General features: G+C 41.0%; 1 protein-coding gene across 1 annotated transcript in view; it reads left to right on the top strand.

Moving 5' to 3' along the window:
* The window catches only part of atp2b3b (ATPase plasma membrane Ca2+ transporting 3b), a 52900-nt gene that overhangs the window by 8947 nt on the left and 18696 nt on the right, over positions 1–25257 (top strand). The window contains 20 exon segments of the mRNA XM_044211289.1: positions 1367–1564; positions 5878–6135; positions 6801–6926; positions 7848–7973; positions 11102–11143; positions 11284–11448; positions 11873–11944; positions 12133–12275; positions 13566–13698; positions 14812–14921; positions 15152–15286; positions 16640–16746; positions 16935–17010; positions 18989–19147; positions 19277–19456; positions 22251–22338; positions 22452–22558; positions 22958–23149; positions 24363–24576; positions 24742–24953. Of these exon segments, the coding sequence (XP_044067224.1) occupies positions 1367–1564; positions 5878–6135; positions 6801–6926; positions 7848–7973; positions 11102–11143; positions 11284–11448; positions 11873–11944; positions 12133–12275; positions 13566–13698; positions 14812–14921; positions 15152–15286; positions 16640–16746; positions 16935–17010; positions 18989–19147; positions 19277–19456; positions 22251–22338; positions 22452–22558; positions 22958–23149; positions 24363–24576; positions 24742–24953 (2843 nt within the window).

The following is a 25257-nucleotide window of genomic DNA, read 5'->3' as shown; positions in this document are numbered from 1 at the left end:
CAGAAAGGAGAAGGAGGAGAAAGAGAAAGAGGGACTGAGAGGAAGAGAGAGTGTGTGTGTGTGTGTGTGTGTGTGTACTTGCTACATAGTGAGGACTGAAAGACGCTTTTTGGAAAGTGAGGACATTTTGGCCGGTCCTCACAACTTTAAAGGGCTGTTTAAAGGTTAAGACTTGAGTTTGAGGGTTAGGGTGAAGGTGAGGCATTTAGTTGCGATGGTTAAGGTTAGGGTAAGGGGCTAGGGAATGCACTATGTCAATGACGGTCCTCACAAAGATAGAAGTACAAGGATGTGTGTGTGTGTGTGTGTGTGGTGATGGGGGGTGTGAGGGGTGAGGAAGGAAAGCTAGAACAGCTTGCCGCATTGTCAAGGACACATCAAGGGGAGATTGAGAGAGGGAGAAAAAGAGAGGAGGAGGAGGAGAGCCAGCGAGAGAGGCTGTGGAAGAGGATGAGGAGGAAGGGAGGAAGGGAGGAATGGATGAGAAAGGGAGTGAGAGAGGGAGGGATGGACTTATGGAAGGAGGATACAGCTTGCTACGATTACTCAGCATAAGGTCACCTGTTTTCTCTCTCTGCCTCGCCTCGGCCTGAACCCTGTTGAGCGTCATATTGCTACACAACTCTTCGGCAACACTGGGAGTAACATATGACTCCCTGCAGCAAGCACATTGGACCAGGATGTCTCCGAACACACACACACACACACACACACACACACACACACACACACACACGTGCGCAAACGGACGCAAAGATAGTCACCGATCTTCACCAACCACAGCATACAAATTGCCGTTCTCCCTCCCCAACAGCCAATCAGTAAAAAAAAAAAAAGAAACACGAAAAAAAAAAAAAGCTCTGCTCCAACCCTAGCACACTGGAGGAATGACATCACCTGTTGCTGTGCAGAAACCCGTTAGAGACAGGAAGCCCTGGACCTGATATCCTGGTCACCATGGAAACTGTATCACTTAGGGGTGAGGTTGAAGGGGAGAAGATGGAGATGTTGCAGTGAGGCTGGAGATGAGAGAGAGGAAAGTAAACTTGGAGTTCACAGAATTACTGCGTTTTATGTGTTTTGAACTATTTTACTGGATAGAGAAAGTTTGTCTAGTAGGTTTTTTTTTTTTTGGGATTCTCATTGAAATTAAATAAACCTTCAAACTTTTTATTTAAAACAGCATGAAAGTGACTTGCATTGTGAAAGTGCCACCGTTTGTGCAGATGTGTTTTATCACTCCTGGCATCTGGATTTCACTTTAAGTGATTGTAATTTTTTTTAAGATCTCAACCTTTCTTATTTTCACCCCTCTTTTTCTTCTTGTGTCTTTCTCTCTGTCTCGTCCTCCGTCTCCATCTCTCAGGTCTCAGTGGGGACCCGGCAGACATGGAGCGTCGGTACCAAACATTCGGCCAAAACTTCATCCCCCCAAAGAAGGCCAAGACTTTCCTGGAGCTCGTTTGGGAGGCCTTACAGGACGTCACTCTCATCATCTTGGAGGCTGCCGCCATCATCTCCCTCGGCCTCTCTTTCTACCAGCCTCCCGGAAAGGAAAGCGAAGGTAAGGAGAGGGGCAGATGGGTGTAGGGAGGATGGTTTGGGAGGGTGCCGGAGGAAGCGGGGAGTAAGATCAAATGTTTTAGGGGCGAAGCTGGATGTGAAAAACAGTGACGATGATGGAGAGAAATTAAAGGAGAGAGGTTGAAAGAGAGTTTTGGCTCTTCATAGAGCGAGGTGAGAGCTAAAGGAAAGGGAGACGGATGAAACAGAGTATTAAACTATGCAAAGTAGGGTGACTAGATGAGAAATGGTGAAATTTGGGTGGCCGTGGCCAAATGCAGTACATTACATTCAGTGTCAACAAACAGTAAAACACATGAAAGTCAAAATTCAACTCTATTAATTTTGTTCGTGAACTCAACTGTCTGCCATTAGGAAAAAGAAACACAATTATTGACTGTTTTATATGTAACAGTGTGTAAATCATTATCCGTTACGTAAAATACAAAATATATACATAAAATAAATTCAGAACAGGATTACAAGTAATATATATTTCAAACATAACTACACATTGTTCCTATAGAGCAGGAAGAGTAATGTTTACCTCATAAAGTCACTATAAGCTAATACCTCACTGGAAACAAAGAGTATTCCTGAGTGCAGTTGACTCAGTGTTTAACGTTATACCTAGTTCAGTTTAATTTTACGGAAGTCACTCCCACTTTCCTGTTGAAACAACTGAACCAAAGGGGTGGCTTATTTTTAAATGTCAGGATTAAAATATAGCCTTAAGAATAATTTAGAGTAACATCAGACTCTAACTAGATCAGTTACAGATTCTGTGGATGCATGACGCACAGTGTCCTGGCTGTGTGTACAAGATGCACGAACCATTACGCACAGGTGACAGGTTTGTTACAATCATTTTAAACAAGATTGTCATTAAGCTGTAGGATCTAAATAACGCATATTTTTTTATCACAAATTCCTCCCGCTGTGGCGGCTGCACGCTCCGTCATCTGGTTGAAAACAGGTCGAATGACATCACCAATCAGTTGTTTATGATAGCCTAGTCTGTGCGATAGATGAGGGAAAACGCATCAGTAAAGAAATAGCCTACTCTTACATATTTTACAAAAACGAACAGGACATTTTTTAATAACTACAAGCAGGAAGTTGTAGCTTACATAAGTGGCTTGATCAGAATATTTTCATGGATTCAGAGAGTAAAAAAACGAATGATCTACTAGGCTAATGTGGACTAAGTGATAATTTAATAAAAGCGTTCTCTCATTTGAATTTAGAGTCTTTTTTTATTCTGAAGACAGCAGCAGCTTGTTGCGTGTATCTCCGTTATTATTTATTCATGACAATTTGGCAGCGCTCCAAAATACACAATACTATCTGTGCAGCATTTTTCAATATGACTGTGTCACCAAGTCAGGTCTCCTCAGCATTCGTGCCTTCAAGTCTCAAGTCAAGTCGAGTCTCACAGCAAACAGACAGTTCTCTTTTCAGCTTGTGAATATTATCTATTACTATATCGGTTCAGGACACGGGATTCTGCACAACTGCTCGTAATTCGGGACTGTCCTGACATTTTCAGGACGTCTGGCCACCCTAATGCAAAGGCTGCTCAGCACTGTGGCCACAAGTGGCTATTACGTGTTGAAGGTTCATTTCAAAAATCTGTAACACAAGTAGAGGAGAGTCATGAATTGACAAACAAAGAGCAGAATCCATCCAAATACAATAAGATGCTGTTAACAAAAGCTAGTAAGTGGACCTTGAGTTAAGATAGTTTGGTCAAACTACCATTTCCAAGAATTTACTTTCACACTCAAGAGTCTGAAAATCGGCAAACTGACTCAGTGATGTCAGTTACAGAGCATAATCTATTAAAGTTTGCTTACCTTAGCCTCCGCAAGTTGTCATACCAGACCAAATAAACCCTCAGTGTATTTAATTGAGAAACTGCTAATGAACTTTTAATTTGGAAATATTGGGTTAATGGTAAATGCTACAACAAAGTATAACAGTAGCACAAGTAAAGAGTCATAAAATCAGCAAATCGACTCAGTGATGTCAGTTACACAGCAATATCCGTCTAAAGTTAGCTAATATTAGCTAACATTAGCCACCATAAGCTACTGGTCATACCAGACCAAGTGACAGTGTAGCTGCAAAGCCCCTGAGTGCATTAAATTGAGAAATGTGGTTTAATGCTAATGAACTTCAACTTAATTTGCCAATATTGGGATAACGTAAAATGATTAAACACAACATAACAGTAGTACAAGTAAAGAGTTATAAAGTCAGAAAACTGATTTAGTGATGTCAGTTACATCTGTTTTGAGTTAGCTAACATTAGCCAGTGTCAAATCAGACCAACCATAGCAGCAAAACCTGCAAATGTATTGAATTGAGCAACAGTGCGTTTTATTATGCCTCCATGATAGATAGCCGAGGACGGAGGCATTATGTTTTCGGGTTGTCCTTAAGTCTGTACGTCCCTATGGCCCAATGAATGAATGAATGAATGAATGAATGAATGAATTGGGGACACCTTTGACTCAAAGGTCACTGTGACCTCAAAATGAAGAAAAATGAAATGAATTGGGAGATTCCAGATTTCACACACACGTTGACTGGGACGACACAATGAGTAAACAATCACTGGCACAGTACGGGCTTTCCTCCATCTCGTCCATTCTGCCTTTCACTTCCTGCCTTGTTCTGAATTTCGAGCGTCATCGGAATCACGTGACTGAAAACAACGTATCGGAGCCATCTTTACATAGTAATCAAGTACATGTGTACATCAGTTCAACAATGTATCATACATATGTATCATCAATATAGTGATAACTTCCATTTAGCCAAAAAATACACTTTATACCTTTTATTCACTACATATATTATATGAGTCTGGACAGACTTGGATGTAAACTTGACTGGTTGGAGGAAGCATACAACAAGATAGGTTCATGGGTAAGTAAAGTGTGGAAAGTGCAGTGGGAAGAAGCTTGAGGGAGTTACACATCAAAATATCTGCAGTCTCCCTTTGAAGTGTTCCTGTAGCACACCTCAGCGCAGAGAGCCAAGACAGAGAAGAACCAAGTTTGACCAAAGCAGAGACTTCAGCTGGGCTGACAGTGCATTGCTGAATTCACACTTAAATGGCGCTGCATCTGCTCTGGCTCAGATGTTTTCAAATAAAACTGATTGTCAAATGAAATTTACAAATCAAAGTACTTCCATCAAGTCCCCCTCCACTCAAAAATATGTTTTTCTTCTTGTTCCTACAGTTAAATGTTTGAGCTTCACTGTGCAGAGTGACGTCTGTGCAGAGTTTGACACTAGAAGGCTGTTTTCACTTTCATCTGCTGAAAGTGGAAAGTTTCTCTGCGCTCATTGAAAATCGGATTTTAAGGGGTGGCACCTACGAGCAGGATTTGTGACATCCCAAATAGTTTGGAAGCCAATCCTGGTCCAATTTGCACCTTCTACAAGTGTGATGTAGAAACTTGAAGCCACCAGTGCATATACACTGAGAATGGACTTTACAGTGAAGAAGGAGGCATCTTGTGTCCAGCAGGAAAACTAATGAAATGAACTAAATTTGCATAATCATGTATTCTGGAAGTTTAATGAGCTAGAAGGAGGAGATGCCTTAGAACGCAGCAACGAGTTTTCTGTAGATTAATGTTAATTAATCAACATATTATACTCCGTTCCTGTTCATTTTCTTGTTGTTTGGGTAAATCAGAAAGATCCGCTATGTAATGATCTAATCATCTCTATCGGTTTCATGGTTAAAAGATGAAAATGCACAAAATATAAGCATACTAATACAATAACAAAAGCCGAAGAGACAAAGAGCCAAATTGTTGCTTTTACCTTCCTGGGTCTATTTACCACAATAAGAGGTCATGATGGAGAGAAAGTGATACTCAGTGAACAGAAGGAGGAAATATCGGAAACTGTGGTTCTGTCTGAAACCTCATAGTGTGCCCTAGATAACAGCAGCACACGCAAACTATCCTCACATTCATTTCATTAGGTAGAGTGGTGCAACATTAACATTTGTAATCATGCACTGTATGACATGAACCTTTTTTTTTTATTTGTGAATGGTAGTAAATTATATGATGATAAACACTAACTCTAGTTTATGTACATTTGGATCACAGATTGTCCCTTTAGTTTTGCTTTCCAGCTTACATTTGATAACTTCTGGGAAAGATAGTGAACCTATCCCAAACTAGCCACACCAACAACCAGCTGGTACTTCAGGCAGGTTAAATACTATTTAATTCAGCTGTGATATCATGTCTCTAACCAACCATCCCTCCGTTTCCCTCTCTCCAGCATGTGGGAACGTGTCGGGGGCTGCAGAGGATGAAGGCGAGGGTGACACCGGCTGGATTGAGGGTGCGGCCATCCTGCTGTCTGTCGTGTGTGTCGTCCTGGTGACGGCATTTAACGACTGGTCCAAAGAGAAGCAGTTCCGGGGTCTACAGAGTCGGATCGAGCAAGAACAGAAGTTCACTGTCGTGCGGAAAGGAAATGTCATCCAGATCCCCGTGTCTGACATGGTGGTGGGGGACATGGCCCAGGTCAAATACGGTAAGGAGACCATCGCAGATGCTTATTGTATGAAAGAGCAGCAACTTACAAATATTTTCAGTATCGATTAATCAGTTTATATTTTTTCAGATTGAATGATTAATTGTTAACCCTATAGAGTGGCTAAAAAATAACAAATGCTCATCACTAAGAGAAGCAAAACTCATGTATTAAAGTTGTGTGTTTTTTTTTCTGACCAGCAGTGAAAGACTCAAAAGAAAGCAAATATTAGCTAATATTAATTAATACTGATAATTATGAGTAATGTTTACATAAGTATTTTAACAAATGTCTCCTGCCAAGGTAAATTACATTTCTTAAAGTGAACTGAGTGTGTTTTTGAAAACCCTCTTCATCTGAGTACTCTTTTCACCACTGACTAAAAATTGTTCCAAACTTGCATACCTACTATACTATATGTCCTTAAAGAAACAGCTTCCAGACGCTTCCAGTCTTGCATAAGCCCACAATGTTCATTATTCCTGCTACACCTGTACTGCTTATCTCTGTAACATGTAGTGGTTTGTATTACCAAATATGTCCACAAGAGATACTGATACATAAATATCCCTGTTAGGCACCCATGCATTGACATGTCCCTAACAAAAAAGGACATGAACTACAAGGTGAATCAACACTGATCTGTTCTTCACGTCTGTGTTCAGGGGACCTTCTGCCAGCTGACGGTATCTTGGTCCAAGCCAACGACCTGAAGATAGATGAGAGCTCTCTTACCGGAGAGTCTGACCACGTACGCAAGTCTGTGGATAAGGACCCCATGCTGCTCTCGGGTGTGTTTTCACATCTTTGAATTTTGCTCTCCGCTACCCTGGTACTACTTGGAGGACATCATATGCTAAATCATGGCGTAGGCACATTTTTGTGAACACAATAACCCAACACTAAAATATTCTTGAAACATCATATATAGCCCACAGGTCACCCCTGTAGATATTATCTGATCACATCCTGGATTAACTGTCTTTGAGTGGACAAAATAACAGAAACACCTGACAATGCAATACATTTAAATACAGTTTCAGTGGAATAAATGCTGCTTTAGTGAAGCTGAAAATCGTTGGGGCTGTGTCAGAGAGGTCTTGGTTCAAGTCAGTGGTAACTAGGCTGCATTTTGTCCAGTTCCTGCGTCTTCAAGGGGTGGATAAAGTAACAGGATGTAATGCTACTCCACAACATCACAAACTACATTACTGTATCTTGTTTTATTGTAAGATGTTAATGCTAATGCTAACAAATTAATGCAATACATATCTCAATCCATAGCCTTAGTAGGATAACTGGTCATGCACTACAAATATTTGCATATTGCATAGTTAATGTTACAAGACAGCTGTTTTAACACCTTAAAACTGTTTGACCTAAATACTAATTGTCTAACACACTTGCCAGACCTATGCTTTCTGCAAAGGCAGTGTCAAGGGCTTTATTTTTTTCAAGTTTGCTTTTTCCTCTGCTTGCATGATGATGTATCGTGTTGAGCTGAGCTCTCAGCACTTCTTCCCAGCCAAGTGGCGAGAGCAGCTCAGGCTGTCTATCATACGTTGTGCATTAAGAAAACATTGAGAAAGAACCTTACAAAAATTAGCAAGATCATGAGTTAGTTAAAATCTGTGACCACTTGGGGGTGCCACTTTGCAAGCACCACTGGTCTCTTAATTGAATCTAAACCAGTAATCTGTTTGGACGTTAAGGTACCCATGTGATGGAGGGCTCGGGCAGGATGCTGGTGACAGCTGTGGGTGTCAACTCGCAGACGGGCATTATCTTCACCCTGCTGGGTGCTGGAGAGATGGAGGAAGATGGGAAGGAGAAGAAAGGTAAGTGAAAGAGAGGAACCAGTGGAGAGACCCTACATTTACAGAAATGGTGTTTTGGACTGTAATGAGAGAAAAAACGAGATATTTTTGTTGAAGATATACTGCAGCTTTTTAGTAGTTTTATCTGCTCATATAGCAAGGTGAACAAACTTAATATTTAGTGATACATCAGAAGCACAAATGGTTTTGTTCTTGAAATATGCAAACCAGCAGAGGACGAAAAAAAAACTAACAAAAGCCAGGAAAGAAGACCCTCTCTCTTATACATCTCCACCATCTCCATGGATGAATACTTCAAACTGCTATTGAGTCAGTTAACATGTACTCACACACATGGATGGATTACTGAACGGGCCTACTGGGCACAGGCCCAGGGGCCCATGGGGTCAGGGGCACCTGGGCCAGAGCCTCTCTTTAAAGTGACTGTTAATATTTCTTGTTTGAAAGTCAATCATATGACTACAAACAGACACAAAGCTACCACAAAGATACTCAAAACGACCACAAAGAGACACAAAATGACCACAGAGAGACGTAAAATGACCACAAAGAGACGCAAAGCAACCACAAAGAGACGCAAAACAACCACAGAGAGACGTAAAATGACCACAAAGACACTTAAAACGACCACACAGATACATAAAACGACCACAAAGAGACACAAAATAACCACAGAGAGAAGTAAAATGACCACAAAGACACTTAAATCGACCACACAGATACATAAAACGACCACAAAGAGACACAAAATGACCACAGAGAGACGTAAAATGACCACAAAGATACTTAAAACGACCACAAAGATACTCAAAACGACAACAGAGAGACACAAAGCAACCACAATGAGACGCAAAATGACCACAGAGAGGCGTAAAATGACCAAAAAGATACTCAAAATGCCACAGAGACACAGAGCAACCACAAAGATACTTAAAATGACTACAAAGAGACTTGAAAAAAACCACAAAGAAACCACAAAGCAACGACAAAGAGACGCAGAACAACCACAAAGAGACACAAATTGATCACAAAGATAGTTAAAACGACCACAAAGATACACAAAGCAGCCACAAAGACACGCAAAACAACTACAAAGAGATACAAAATTATAACGAAGAGACACAAAATAACCACAGAGAGCCACAAAGAGACACAAAACGACTTCAAAGCGACTACAGATGTGTGACCACAAAGTGACCACAAAGAGACGCAAAACGCCTACTAAAAGACTACAGAGACACAAAACGACCATAAAAAGATGCAAAACAACCACAAAGAGACACAAAATGACCACAGAGAGACGCAAAACGATCACAGAGACACAAAACGACTACAAAGAGACGTAAAATGACTAAGAAGAGACGCAAAACAACCACAAATAAATGCAAGATGACCACAAAGACATGTAAAACAACCACAAAGAGGTGCAGAACAATCACAAAGAAACCCATGATGACCAAGACGACCACAAAGAAACGCAAGACGACCACAACAATCAAAATATGTCTGTGCCCAGGGGCCCATTGTCTCATAATCTGTCCACGCTCACACATCACAGTGTGTGTATGTGTGTGTGTGTGTGTGTGTGTGTGTGTGTGAGTGTGAGTGTGTAGAGTTAGTTGTGTGCCTAACTGATTTCAAATAAGAGCTTCAACAGGAAACACAACAGTTTAACTTCATCGATAATTTAGCCCACATCCTCTCCATCCCTCTCTCCACTCTCTGTTTCCCTGGTTCCCTCTCACGTTCTCATGCCCCCCCCCCCCCCGCCTGTCCATCTTTCTCTGTTTCTCTCACTTGGTCTCTTGTTTCCCCCACTTCTGTGCCCTCTTTCACTTTCCTATCTTTCCCATTGCTCTCCTCTGTTCCTCCTGCCCTACCTTAATCTGAGAGAGAGAGAGAGGCTGCAGATTGAATCAATTATTGAAAGAGCAGGGGAGAGCGAGGGAGCCGGGGAGATTCAGGGAAGAGTGTTCGTTGGTCAACGCATAAAGCATTAGTCTATGCTCAAATTTGTTTTGGAAAAGCCCTGCAGTCAGAGCAGAGCTGCAGACAACAACAGAGGCTACACATACTTTCAGAAGCACTTAAGGTTAATATCATTACCAGTGCACTCATCCATGCCTCCACCACAGCAGTTCTCACTTCTGCATGGGAATGCGTATAGTATTGTTAGCATCTTGAAAAGGAGAACACATCTGCGGCATCCTGACACGCAGAAATGGACAGCAACAACAAATTAGCTGATGATGCTTATTTTATGAAAAAAATTCTCTTTATCGCTCGTTGTCCTCATTCTGTTTCCAAAGTGTTAGTTGTGCACTAGGATGTATTGCGCTCAGTGCAGCAGCGCCTGTGGGCTGGATCATTCAGACAGTCATTTACTGGAGCTAATACATTATTCATAAGACTTCTACAAATGCCGTAACTTGTTAGTTTTTCCTCATGCAATGTGGGCTTGCTATGGGGCTGTTTACTTTTCTCTTTGATCTGTCTCTCATTTTGAGATTGAGGTTATATTCAATTAATTATTTTTTTCATTCTATATAGTCATCTGTGAACAGTCTACCAGCACAGTCGTGTGTACAAACACATTTACTACTTGAGTTTTTTATTCTTCCCTTTTTGCTCTCTTTTGTTTTCCCTTTTTGCCAAATCCCCTCATGTGTCCCCAAAACCTTCCTTCCTCACACATTCCCCAAACAGAGGACAGTACTCAGTTGCTCATCTCTGCAGATGCCAGTTACAGCACAGTCACCAATGGTATGTGAGCATAAAGTTGTCTGCCCTGCCCCGCTCCTTTCCTCAGCCAATGAATGGACCCCAGTACACAGTGCAGTGAAAGTGACAGTGACCTATGATGGACTTATACTTATAAAAATGTCTCTCAGTCTCTTGACCCAGTGTATGAAGATGTGTGTGCCTTTATTACTCTTCCCTTTAGTATTGTTTCTTTGTGGTTTTCTGTTTCTGGAAGTGTGTCTTTGGCTGTCCTAAGATCAGAAATATGAACTGTTGGTGACTATGAATATGCACACATGCGAACACTACTTCTTCATAACTGTTTGTCTTTCTATTCCCTTATCTTTGTATGTACTTCTGTCTAACTCACCCTCCCTTTCTCTCAGGAAAACAACCTGATGGAGCTGTGGAGAACAATCAGAACAAAGGTATAAGCTCATGACATGTGCGCATGTGTGTGTACAGCTTGATTTGGATGTGGGATGAGCTTACTTCATTTGCAAGTGCAGTGCTTAAGAGAGTGTATATGTTTGTTTCGTGTGTGTGTGTGTGTGTGTGCGTGTTTCAGCCAAGAAACAGGATGGGGGTGTTGCCATGGAGATGCAACCCCTGAAGAGTGCAGAGGGAGGGGAAGTAGAAGACAGAGAGAAGAAGAAGACCAGCGTTCCCAAGAAAGAGAAGAGCGTGTTGCAGGGCAAGCTCACCAAACTGGCTGTTCAGATTGGCAAAGCAGGTAAGGAACTGTCGTACCTAAATTGGGCAGGTTTCACACTCGTCGTTTAGGAACTTTCTACATGAAAATGAAGACACAGAGTAGATTCTGTAGCCATCAGTCCCACAGAGCTTTTGTGGCAACGACGTACAGCGAAGTTCTTTCTGAATACAAGAAATTAATTGTGGGAGTTGTGTGAAACTTTGCACGTAAGGTGCGAAGAGTCATAGTTAGAATTATTTTTTATTATTATCGCTCAGTAACAGACAGACGTGTCAGAGATGATAAGTGCTGTACACTGTGATGGAATGTGATCACACAGGTAAAGGAATGAAGTGAATGATGAAGCACTGTGTGGTTCTTCGTTCACTGGCATGCATCACGTCAGACCTAAAATTAAACAGACTGACTGATAAATTGTCCCTTTCTTTGAATCTCCCCACAGGTTTGGTGATGTCGGCCATCACCGTCATCATTCTGGTGCTGTACTTCGTCATCAACACGTTTGTCGTTGAAGGTCTGTGTGTATACAACTTCCAGACGAACACACACACTATCTCAGAACGCACCTCTTTCACTTCCTGGCACATTTTACTCATGTCTTTTCCCGTTAGTGTTAAATGTTTACTGCTCTGCTGCGCGTGACTCACTCTTTAAAGTGGACTATTTGTTTGGCCTTAATATGGAGTACGGTGTGTGTTACAGGTCACACGTGGTTGACAGAGTGCACTCCGGTCTACATCCAGTACTTTGTCAAGTTCTTCATCATTGGAGTCACTGTGCTGGTAGTGGCTGTCCCTGAGGGCTTACCTCTCGCTGTCACCATCTCTCTGGCTTACTCTGTCAAGGTAGATCCACCCATTCAGTTTAATGAGTGCTTAGCAATGGAAACGTAGGAGCTGTTGGCTCTTTAACTAATGTAGCAGTGTGCACAGAGACCACATTGGAAAGAACCAGGTGAAGGAGTGAATACTGGAGAAGGAGGTGTGTAATAATAAGACTTGACAAATATAGACGTTTAAAAGCAGATCGGGAGGATGTGTGAGCATTCAGACTTGGGTCTGTTGAAAGTGTACTCCAGTCAATGGTGTAATTTCCACTGGGGAAGATGGGGGGCGTGTTCCCCTCGCCTTTCAAAATCCTGTACATTCTCAGTTTTATTTCCTCTTCAATTATTACTGTGCCCTCACAGCAGTAAGCTTTATGAGCAGCAGTGAGAGCTCTATGGGCTTTTTTTTTGTTTGCCCCGAGCTTCATACAGGGCTACACACTGTGATTATTGAAGGTTGTTGGGGCTGTATGCGGCCTGACAGGAGAAGCTGCAGACTGCGCTCACAGCTCTAAACGCCTCCTTCTCCCCCTCTTTTGCATGTTTTCCAGGTTCTTTTTTATTTTTTTATTAAACTAAAGGGATGGTTTGACGTTTTTGGCAAATACACTTGTTTGCTTTCTTGCCAAGAGTTAGATGAGAAGATTGACACCACTCTCATGTCTGTCCATTCAGTATGCAGCTAGAACCGGAAGCCTGTTACCTTAGCTTAGCACGAAGACTTGAAACAGGGGAACACAGCTTGTCTGGCTCTGTCCGAAGGTAACTAAATCCACACACCAGCAGGTTTAAAACTCAGAAATTAACACTTTGTTTAACCTGTAGAAAAAATCAAGTGTAAAATCTACACTTTGTGGTTTTGAGGTGGGTTATGAGACTATTTCTTGGTCGTCACTGTGAGGTTGCCAGGCAACCAGTGGAGATTCCAGGAAGTCACTTCGGATTTTTTTTACAGATTAGACAAGTGGAATATATAACATGTTAATCAGTGAGGCGAATTTAGTTGCCTTTGGACAGAGCCAGGCTAGCTGTTTCCACCTGTTTCCAGTCTGTAGGTTAAGCTAATGACATAAATACATAAAGTTATACGCACTGTAATGTTTCCTTCAAAAATATCTGGAATGAAAAAAAGTATTTGATCTGCCCCTGAATTTTCATTTAAGTGAACAGTTACTGAATTTTCTCTCCTCCCTCCCTCCCTCCCTCCCTCCCTCCCTCCCTCCCTCCCTCTATCCATCATCATTCACTCCCATCCCACCCTTCCTCCCCTCACGCATCCCTCTGCTCTCTGTCACTATCTCGTATGTAGAAAATGATGAAGGACAACAACCTTGTACGGCACCTGGATGCGTGCGAGACCATGGGCAATGCCACGGCCATCTGCTCTGACAAGACCGGCACCCTCACCACCAACCGCATGACTGTGGTGCAGAGTTTCTTAGGTGAGTGAAAAGCAAAACTTCATAAATAATAATAAAATAAAATTCACCAAGCATTTATTGATCATTGGTGCTGCCTGTGATCCACCGTAATGAAAACACAGTGTAATGCTAAGATGGAATAAATGTTGAGAAAAAGGGTTACATGAAATTCATCAGTTTCAAAAACATCCTCGCTGCTTTGGAAGGGTCATGAGGTGAATCAGAAGTTATGTGGCCCAATTTTTAGTTTACTATGATTAAATTAGTGGAAGAAGCTAAATTCACTCACGTTTTCACTAAAATACTGTTCATTGTTTACCTTGAGAGGAGAAGCTAAAACGTCAGATAATGTAGTGATATTTATTGTCTTTCGAACATCTAGAGGAAGATTTAGTAGGTGGAGTGCCGACATTACTTTCCGATAGGAACTTGAAAGATAGCCGACTCAAAGTAATGCTAATGTTACATCCACAGCCCTTGATAAAGCTACATTAGCTTATCTTTTTATAGATTTCCTATAATGCATCTCAATAGCGTCTCGCTGGTAAGCACCCACGTCTGCCCCGGTTTGTAACGCATACTTCCCGTTATAAATTTATAGCAGCCAAGCCTAAGCTGAGATGGCCCTGATGACATCATCAGGGTTATTTTCTTAAACTTGTCAAAACTCCTCCAGAGCCACAGAAGACATTATACAACTGTTTCACAGTCTCAGTAGTACTCCCCATGATGAGTAAACTGAACTGTATGTGTAAAATCGGTGGGGTGCCCCTTTAAAAAGCTGTTAGTAATGTACTGCATAACTCGGTGCCACGTGTATCCCCAGTACCTTTTCCTTGGCCTGTAGACCATTATGTCCCTAAAACCCACCACTGAAATAACCAATAGAAATAAACTTCTTTTTGATAGCAGAAAAGCCTTTTGTCTGTTGCTAGCTATTTCCATTTTCAGGTCACAGATGACAGAATAAATACGCAGAAATGTGTCCACAAATACTGATCTAATCAATATCATGGGCTGATCATATTATCTGATTTACAACGGAGGTAACAGACAGCAGATGGAGATAGCATGTAGGCTGAATGTACAGAGATTGTAATTGATGCGTATTAAAGTTAGATTGTTGTTGCCCAGGTGATGTGCACCACCGTGTGGTCCCGGACCCTGGACAGATCAACCCCCGGACGCTGGATCTATTAGTCAATGCTATCGCTATCAACAGCGCCTACACCTCCAAGATCTTAGTGAGTCATGCACAGACAGAGATGCCATTGTTTTGCAGAAAGTCATTTTCTGGCTTTATTCTCTTTTTTGCAGACCGTTCAGTAGATGTTAGTCAGTGTTCGTGCCTTTGTTTTAATGTCACCCTTTTTCGTTTTCTATGGCCTCGTCAATCTCTTGTCTCCCTCTCTGACTTTCTCACTGCCCCCTCTAATCTACCACACCAACTCGCTTCAATCTTACTCTTTATCAGCCGCCTGATGTGGAGGGGGGTCTGGCTAAGCAGGTGGGCAACAAGACGGAGTGTGGCCTGCTGGGATTTGTATTAGACCTACAGCAGGACTACAGCCCTGTTAGAGAGCAGATCCCCGAGGAGAGACTGTACAAGGTAGGAAACCATGCACTACATCCACCTTCACAAGTTATTTATAGTTTATTTATAGCGCTATAAAAGTTACCTTCTGCAGCATTAACAGAAGGCTGCATCACAGTTTATTTGAACTTATCCGGCTGATAGCATCGTCAATAGACTATTAATTGTGTTGCCTTTTTAAAATTTGTATTATGATTCTTTATTTATATAGACATTCATATGTGCATGTGTCAGGTGGACTGATTCTCAGGACCCATGAGGGGTCGCTTCATATGCAGACATGTTCGCAGGAGGTTTCACAGACACGTATATTGATATTTCTTTGATATACATCCTGCATACATATGTCCATAAATAAATGAATAAACAAAAGGCAATAGTAGAATTGTACAACAAAACTCTGGCAATATGCTTTACTATACGGGCGCATTTGATATCACAGTTTGAAGCTCAAATGCTAGCTTGGCTCACTCGCAGACCCAGTAGAATACACAGTTGCCGTCTGTTGCACTTTTGATGATGTTGTGGGTCTAACTCTGTGTTGTGTTGTATAGTGCACAAGGACAACACATGTCAAAATATCCGTCAGCAATTTATTGCAGAGCAATAGAGATGGCACCAGCAGAACGTTGCTTATTGCATTTGCATACGTCTGTCTGCATAACTGCAAATGCAGAGAAACAAAGCATTCACAGGGTCATAAATGCTCTCTGTACCCTCCGAGACAAAAATCCAGGACACAAAGCGAAAGGAAGAAAGCATAAAATGCACTAACATTACAACAAAACTTAGAGTCTACAGCCATGCTAGAGGCTCTGTGCCTACGTACAGATGGCAATCCATCCAGCTAGTAATTTGAAGTTGAAATATTTCACTGGATAAGTGAAAACTTTGTGCCGTGTTCTACCCAGTGCACCATAGATCAGCATTCGAAAGGGTCTTTAGTTAAGCTTAATGCATCGCCACTAAAATAAAAAGTCGATTTTTTACTACAGAAAGGTGTCGCTTAGAGCTTTACGTTGTTATACACAGTGACACATGTTCTCAGTCATTATCTCCTTTTAGCAAGGTCTAAGAATGGGCTCCATGTTCTTAAAAACAGGTCGTCACACCCTGAGACTCGAATCATCACTTATTCATAGCTGTCTATGTTGAACATAAGCTACAACCTCTTTTCAAATGATAAGGGTGTAGCTGATTCCCATTGCTTTACATCCTGCGAGCATGACCAACCAACATCGTTGTTTATTACATTGATGGAGGCGTAAACCCTGAGGTACACCGTCCAACACACTCAGAGCTGGGTTTCTAGTCATGTCTGTCGACCTCTAATTTTACTCCTGAATCATACATCTCTCTCTCTCTCAGGTGTATACGTTCAACTCGGTGCGTAAATCCATGAGTACGGTGATCAAGCTGCCTGACGGTTCCTTCCGCCTCTACAGCAAAGGAGCCTCTGAGATCTTGCTGAAGAAGTGAGTGCTGGAGGAGGATGAGGGAGGTGGAGGTGGTCTGGGGTGACATTAGATCATGTGAATAAATAGAGGCAAAGATAGCTCAGAGGGGGCTGGGTTAAAAGGTTTGAATGTAAGAGACAAAAGATGTTGTGCTCATGAGTCTTTTTCCTCTCTGTCACTATTTTCTGTCCTTCATCTCTCTACAGGTGTTCCTACATCCAAGATGCCAATGGAGAAGCGCGCATTTTCCGCCCACGTGACAGAGATGAAATGGTCAAACAGGTGAGACTTGATGACTTAAAGCTCCGATGTGCAAATTAGTATCCTCAGTATATCATTCTGAAATTGATTTTGATGGAAATATCTCAAAAAAGCAAAGATACCCCAAAAATACTTAAAGGAATAGTTTGACATTTTGGGAAGTACACTTCACAAAGTGAATAAGCGTATACTTACAAAACATCAGACTACGCGTTTAAAAGTGTTATTTTCATAGCATTGGTGTAATGGCTGTAGAACCTGAGATCGTCTAATGTGGTTTAGTCTGTGTGTTGCTTTCTATTTAGTTTGTGCTGTGTGACCTCATTTGGGTACAGGTGCCCCAGTTAGTGCCACATGTTTCATGTATTAATTGTTCATTGAGCACTGATGATTACAATATTTTCTGAGATAAGCCATTGTGTGCCTCAAATATAAATACAAGGCAAACTTTTAAAAGCTGACATTTGAAAACACTGCAGATGGCGTGTGACAAGATCAGTGGTGAAAGTAGTATTCAGATCCTTTACTTAATTAAAAGTACAAATACAACAATCTAAAAATATTCCACCACAAATCCTGCAGTACATAATTTTCCTCTTTGTTGTGAGCAGTTTCATGTAGGAACGATTTTATTTCTACATGAAACTGAGGGGTCGTGAGATGATTAATGTGGTAGGAAAGAAGGAAAAACAAAGTTCTGATACACACATTTGTATTCATTGCTTGGACTTTTATCTAATCTTTGCTTTTTTGTGAAATAATCGATAGTTTTACCTCTTTGAGCCTCAAACTATAATTTAAATGAAACCATCTGAGAAACTGAGAGGGGAAATGTCTCTCTGACTGCTAACAACTCATAGACATTTGAAACGTGACAACAAGCCAATGTTGTGTATTTCATAAGGCCATCATATGTGTTTGCTTTAAATAAAAAATCTAAAATCTAAAAGTAACTAGTAATAATAGCTGTCAAATAAATATAGTGGAGTAGAAAATGCAATATTTCCTTCTGAAATGTAGTGGAGTAGCAGTATAAAGTAGCATAAAATGGAAACACTCACGTAAAGTACAAGTACCTCAGAACTGTACTTAAGTACAGTACTTGAGTAAATGTACTTAGTTACTTTCTGCCACTGAACAAGATGCTGTAGACAAAGTTATTAGATCCTGAGAATGATAACCACAGCATTCACCTACAGTACTGTCATGAAGATCTACTGTACCGCTCTGCACTCTGTAAGACAACTGCTTCGCTGACTCAGTCTGCTTATACCTAAATATCTACCAGCAAAAATATCTTTCACACATTATAGATAAGCAACCACAGTTGCAATCACACTAACCACCCTAAACATTACTGAACAGAATGTGAGCAAAGACTGTGGCGTCAGCATTGGCAGACTTATATACCATCCAAATCTGTTATACTTTAAACTGCTTTGCTAGATCAGTCTAGTTGGAACTAAAATATTTATCAGCAAAGCACATGTATTTGTTCCACATACAGTATATTAGATTAGCCCATGCAGGCTGAGCGTGCATTGTTTCAATGACTGACAGGCTGACTGACCTAAATTTGGCTCATGATGAACACAGCTTGTGCCGTGAGAAAAATAACTCCTCCTCCTTACACAACTTTATTCCAGCTCAGTTGTTCAGTTTGCATTGTGGCAGCTTTATGTCACCTCTTCTTTACATCATATTGCCGTCCCTCTGCTGTCTGCAGTAAGCTGGGGGTCTTTTCCCTACAGCTGTGTCAGAAAGCATTCCCACAGAGGTACTCAAAAGGTCAGCAGACATAAACTTCAAACTGTATGCAAGCAATTTAATCCAGTTTTTATACGTCAGAATTGGAACGTAAATGACATTTTTGTAAGTTAAGCAGTCTGTGGTGTGATGGGTGGTAAACTTACATTTTTGTAAGTTAAGCAGTCTGTGGTGTGATGGGTGGTGAGATTTTGTGGACCTCTTCATGACCATAGTAACGATTGATTAATAGGTGATTGAGCCAATGGCATGTGAGGGGTTGAGGACCATCTGCATTGCATACCGTGACCTGGCGTCCAATCCGGAGCCGGACTGGGAAAACGAGGCAGAAATAGTGACAGAGCTGACCTGCATCACTGTGGTTGGGATAGAGGACCCCGTGCGACCTGAGGTACGGTACTGTGGAGTGCTTGTGTCTTTAGTTTTAGTTTCAGCTGGTACTGTGAGTTTGTGCGACCCGTAATATGTGATTATAACCTGTATTTTAAAAACACTTGGTGTTTTTGCGTGCCCGTCTAAGGTGCCTGAGGCCATCCGTAAGTGTCAGCGTGCAGGCATCACGGTGCGGATGGTGACTGGTGATAACATTAACACAGCCAGGGCCATCGCTGCTAAATGTGGCATCATCCACCCTGGAGATGACTTTATCTGTATAGAGGGCAAAGACTTCAACCGACGAATCAGGAATGAGAAAGGAGAGGTGAGTTGGGGTCTCAAGTGGGTTGAGTGCAGGAAAAACTTGCATTTTAAAAATGGTTCCTTGTGTACTCACATGCATTTTTTTTCCTATTGCTGTACTGAATTAAAATGAGTGGTGAAACATTTGTCGGTCAAGAACATAACTTCTTACATACCGTATAACATTACGTTGCAAAGTCTCGTTTCCCAAACTCTACAAATACTGTCTGCTGCAAAAAAGGCTCCCTTCCTAAAAGTTTTTTGTCATCATTCAGCCAGAAGAACTCATCAGAAATGACAACCTTATTAGTTCAAAGTGCAGCCCTTAAATCATCATATAAGCAAGGGTGATTCTAGACCTGCATCACCCTGCCGGGGTTAATTTTGCAATAATGACCGGCTCGCTGTACACTATTCTGCTTATTACACGGATACTTACTGATGAAATCAATAATTTGACACCAAATATTGATTTAACTGATTTAAAAATGATTCTAAAAGTTTTTTTTTGCCACAGGACTTCTTTCTGCAGATTGAAATGATTGGACTCGAGAGTCTATGATCAGAACTGCGTCCATAGAATGCCGTAATTGACCAATCAGAATCGAGTATTCAACAAAGCCGTGTAATAATGAACAATAAAACATAACAATGAGACTATTAAACCGGCCTGTTTCTATAGCGATGGTAGTGTACCTGAACGTTACTGTGACGTTTTGGACTGCGATTAACAATTATGATGCAACTATGAAATGTCAAAAAAATAGTGAAAAAAATGCCTGTCAAAATTTCCCAGAGGCCAAGGTGACATCTTGAAACTGCTTGTTTTGTTCAACCAACAGTCCAAAACCCAAAGATATTCAGTATACAAAGATATATGACAAACAAAAGCTGCAAATCCTCTCATTTGAGAAGTGAAAACCAGGCCATATTTGGCATTTCTCCGTTATCAAAATAGTTGTCGATTATTTTTCTGCTGATCAACTGATCGATTAATCGACCAATCGTTTCAGCTCTATTTGTAGTTTAGGTTTGCACCAAACGTCACTATACCATACCGAGAAGTACGACCACGTCACACCTGTTTCAGCCTCTTTACATCGGCTCCCTGTTTGTTTTAGGATTGATTATAAGATCTTGTTGATTACTTTTAAGGCTCTTCATGGCTCCAGACTATATTTTAGACCTTGTAATCCCTTATGAACCTTCACGTAGTTTGAGATCTTCGGGCAGGGGTCTCCTGTCTGTTCCTGAGTCCAGGATGGAAACTAAGGGGGACAGAGCTTTGGCCATCAGGGCCCAGAGGCTCTGGAGCAACCTGCCCGAAGACATCAGGCTGTCTGAGTCAGCGTCTTCGTTTAAGTCTCGTCTCAAAACACATTTTTATCTGAAAGCCGATCCTGATTTTACCTGAACTGTTTATTTTATTGCTTTTCTGTATTTCATGTGTTTTATTTCTTTATATTTCGTCATTCACTGTGGTATTTTATTTCTCTTGTTGTGAAGCACTTTGTACTTTGTTTTGATAAGTGCTCTATAAATAAAGTTTTTATTATTATTATTATCTCTCCTGATACATCAGGAACAGTCTGCACTGCAGTGTTGGAAGCAGTATTCAGACTTAAGTAAAAGTACCAGTACAACACTGTAAACGTACTACATTACAAGTAGAAGTCCTTCATTTAAAATGTGACTTAAGTTAAAGTACAAAAGTATTAACAGCTAAATGTTGCTAGTGTATCAAAAGTACTCGTTTAGCAAAAAACTAATTACATTATTGAATTATTAATATTGATACATTAGTGAGTAAGTAGCATTTTATTGTTGTAGCTGGTCAAGGTGGAGCTAGTTATAACAATACAATACATTATATACAGTATATAGTATATATAAGTTCTGATTCACACATTTGGATTTTTCTCAAATCTTTGCTTTTTTTGTGAAATATTGAAAAAAAAATGTAATAGCAGGTCACACGCAAAAAAGGTTAGAAACCACCGGTTTAATCTGTAACAGTGTCTTGTATTTTATAAGATTATCATTTTTTTAATGCAAAATTTTAATCTGAAAAATAACTTAACTGCAGCTGTCAAATAGTGGAATAAAAAGTCCAATAATTCCCTTTGAAATGCAGCTGAGCAGACGTATAAAGGACCTCAAAATTGCACTTAGGTACAGTACTTGAGTAAATCTACCATGTTACTTTACACCACTGTTACACTGTAAGCTGATTTGATAACTAAAGAAATTAATAAATTATACAAAAACCCCTCAGTACTGCAGGTATGTTTGTCCATGCAAAATATCCCATATTCACAAGTCTGTTCTGAAGTCGAATCCTCTCAGATTTACGCCTGATGTTTGGAGGTTCCCATCCTAGATCACCACTGATATGGCTATTTCCACTGCAGTTAGTGCACACTATTAAAGCCAACATTTGTACAGCCGTTGCTTTCATCTAAACCTTATCTGTAATTTGAATTTAGCAGAATGCCTAATGGGATGGATAGCTGCCGATTAGTCATGTGGCTCTGCTTTTCTATGGAGTGTGAATTTAAATTTACACTCTAAAATGCCGCGTGTAAATTATCATTATGTAAGAGTGCAGTGTGGTTAAATTGATTGCAAGAGAGCACTATATAAGAGCCAATTTCACAGTGTGTCTTTGATGCTTTATCCTCCATCACACCTGTGAACAGTTAAATCTGCCTAACACTCTGGATCAACAGTGACATCTAGTGAAAGAGGAGAACAAATGTGTTCTCTGTTGTGTTGTTCTTCATCACACACTCTTTTTCTCTCCGTCTGACTGACAGATCGAACAGGAACGTATTGACAAAATCTGGCCCAAACTCCGCGTGTTGGCTCGATCCTCGCCAACCGACAAACACACACTGGTTAAAGGTGAGCCTCGAGTTTATTAACCCAAACACACACACACACACACACACACACATTCACACACGCACTTAGAGCCTTACACATTCATTAACACACACACTCCTATCTGCGTCCAGGCATCATCGACAGCACCGTCCTAGAGCAGAGGCAGGTTGTTGCAGTAACAGGAGATGGAACCAATGACGGACCAGCTTTGAAGAAGGCTGATGTGGGCTTTGCCATGGTAACCTGACATATTATATATCACCATTAATATTTCGTTGGTGTTAAAGCCCTTCTGTAGTTACATGTGTTATAGTAATCACATAGAAGTATATACATCCATTTTATGCTCCCTAATGCCCATGAGGAATTTTAATCTTCCTATAAATAATAAAAGCATAATAAATATATTAAGAAACTATGAATGTATTGTATTTTATTTGGAATAAACCTTTTTTTTTGGTATAGCGTGCGTTTGACTTTGGCCACAGCTCTTACTCACGTCAAGTGTTAGCACTTGGAGGCGGAACAACATGATATTGAGACAGCAGCACTCCAAAATAATTTGGATGCTTGAATGCTTGCATGAATCACGTCATGAGTCTCTGTCTCGTCCTCACTCTGTCTCATTCTGTGTCAGGGTATTGCGGGGACAGACGTGGCCAAAGAGGCGTCTGACATCATCCTGACTGATGACAACTTCAGCAGCATTGTCAAGGCGGTGATGTGGGGACGAAATGTCTACGATAGCATCTCCAAGTTCCTGCAGTTCCAGCTCACGGTCAACGTGGTGGCTGTCATAGTGGCCTTCACCGGGGCATGCATCACCCAGGTGCACAGATTTATTAATAAACATACACACTGATGCATTGCTACACGCACATATAACGGACACACAGAGGTCACTTCTGTAAACATCACTCACCGTATACCTGCTAAGATAAGGCAGAAACGCGTCTGACACACATACAAACATTTCCATATGTTTGATATGCAAGGAATGTCAACTTGCATATGAATGTACAGTATATATGCATTATATATATATAAATATTTTTATTAAAAGAGAGTTAAAAACATAAAGAACAATGACCCAAAGAATATATTTCGCCCTTTTCTTTTATGACACATTATATTATATCTAACTCACCCTCATAGGATCCCTGTCCTGATCTAAACATCATGGTCCCAAATATTAATTAACAAGCATGAAGAAGAAAAACGGACATGACCACCAGCAACTTGAAGATGTCACTGTGATCGATTGAATCTATTAATCGAGATAATAATCACAGATCACCTGACAATGAAAACGTTAATTGCAGCCCTACTTATCACCATAACAGCACAAAAGTGCCGCCTCCAACTACATAAAAAGTCTTAAAGTTAAGAAGATATATCTACATTTAAGCTGGAAGGTTAAGTTAAAAAAACGTTAATTATTAAGTATTAACGTTATTATCACTATTATTATTACAGTTGGTATTGCAAAGATTTAAACCAAGCTCTTTTGCCATGGTAACTTATGCTTTCAGTTGGTAACTAACTGCAACAAATGCGTAACACGCGTAAAAGTAGCTAATTTAGGCAGTTTATCTGGTGTGACTACAAGGTTAGCACTCGGGCTGTACAGAATGTCATTTACTGCAAAGTCACTGCTTAGAGCACCTACTCATGCACACCTGTTTTCACTGTCACTGACTGAGCAGATAATCTGCTAATCTAAACAAGAAATAGAAACAGTACTTCACCACAGTAGAGCTGACCCGTTTTAACACATCATATCCCCATGTAAATTAAATTAATTAAACAAATGTGTGTTCTGTTAATTATACAGTATAACCTGACTGATAAATGAACATATTAACTGAAATATTCGACTCAAATCAATGATTTAACACAAAAAAACAGTAAATGTTGGGAATCAGGGCCTTGTGAAAAGGGAGGGAAGCAGCCTTTTCTCAGTCCGCTGTGTGGGTCACTGAAGACAGACTCATCTGAACCTGGTTCGTGACACAAGCCTCTGGTTGCAAATCTCTCTGCAGGACTCTCCTCTGAAGGCGGTGCAGATGCTGTGGGTGAATCTGATCATGGACACGTTTGCTTCTCTGGCCCTGGCGACCGAGCCCCCCACTGAGGCCCTGTTGCTACGGAAACCCTACGGGCGCAACAACCCGCTCATCTCACTGACCATGATGAAGAACATCCTGGGCCATGGAGTGTACCAGCTGATCATCATCTTCACGCTGCTGTTCATAGGTGCACACACACACACACACACACATCTCTTATTGAAACAGCTGGCTTTGATCAATAGATTTATTGTGGAATTAGGATGGTCAGGTTTTGTTTCAGCGTTGCTGTTCTGCAGCAGATCAAACACACCTCTGATCTCCTCTTCGTACTCCTTCCTTGACCCTCCAGGCGAGCACATTTTTAACATCGACAGCGGCCGCAACGCTCCGCTCCACTCCCCTCCCTCTGAGCACTACACCATCATCTTCAACACCTTCGTCCTCATGCAACTTTTCAACGAGATCAACGCTCGCAAGATCCACGGAGAGAGAAACGTATTTGACGGCATATTTGCCAACCCCATCTTCTGCTCCATCGTTGTGGGGACCTTCGCCGTGCAGGTGAGGTTAACCCTTTAACGCACTTTGATGGTTTTCTCTACTATTTGGTTGAGAACATTTTGAGTTTTTCTTTTTCATAGCCCCCTGAGTCTCAGGGCCGCGAGTCACATGTGCATAATATGTTTCTGATTAATGAGAACTGTATGCACAATATGCTTCTATCTGTTATTTTACATTAGGTACTATTCATTTAAATCAATAATGTATATTTTTCATAATGGTTCATGTGAAAGAAAATAACAAATGCATAGCCAGCCAGCCCCCCCATCCTCCACCCCTGCTTTTGGTTTTGGTGTGCCACCCC

This window comes from Siniperca chuatsi, linkage group LG10, assembly GCF_020085105.1.
Source record: "Siniperca chuatsi isolate FFG_IHB_CAS linkage group LG10, ASM2008510v1, whole genome shotgun sequence".
Lineage (NCBI taxonomy): Eukaryota > Metazoa > Chordata > Actinopteri > Centrarchiformes > Sinipercidae > Siniperca > Siniperca chuatsi.
Note: the sequence above shows the minus strand (reverse complement) of the source record. Positions and strands in the feature narration are given on the sequence as shown.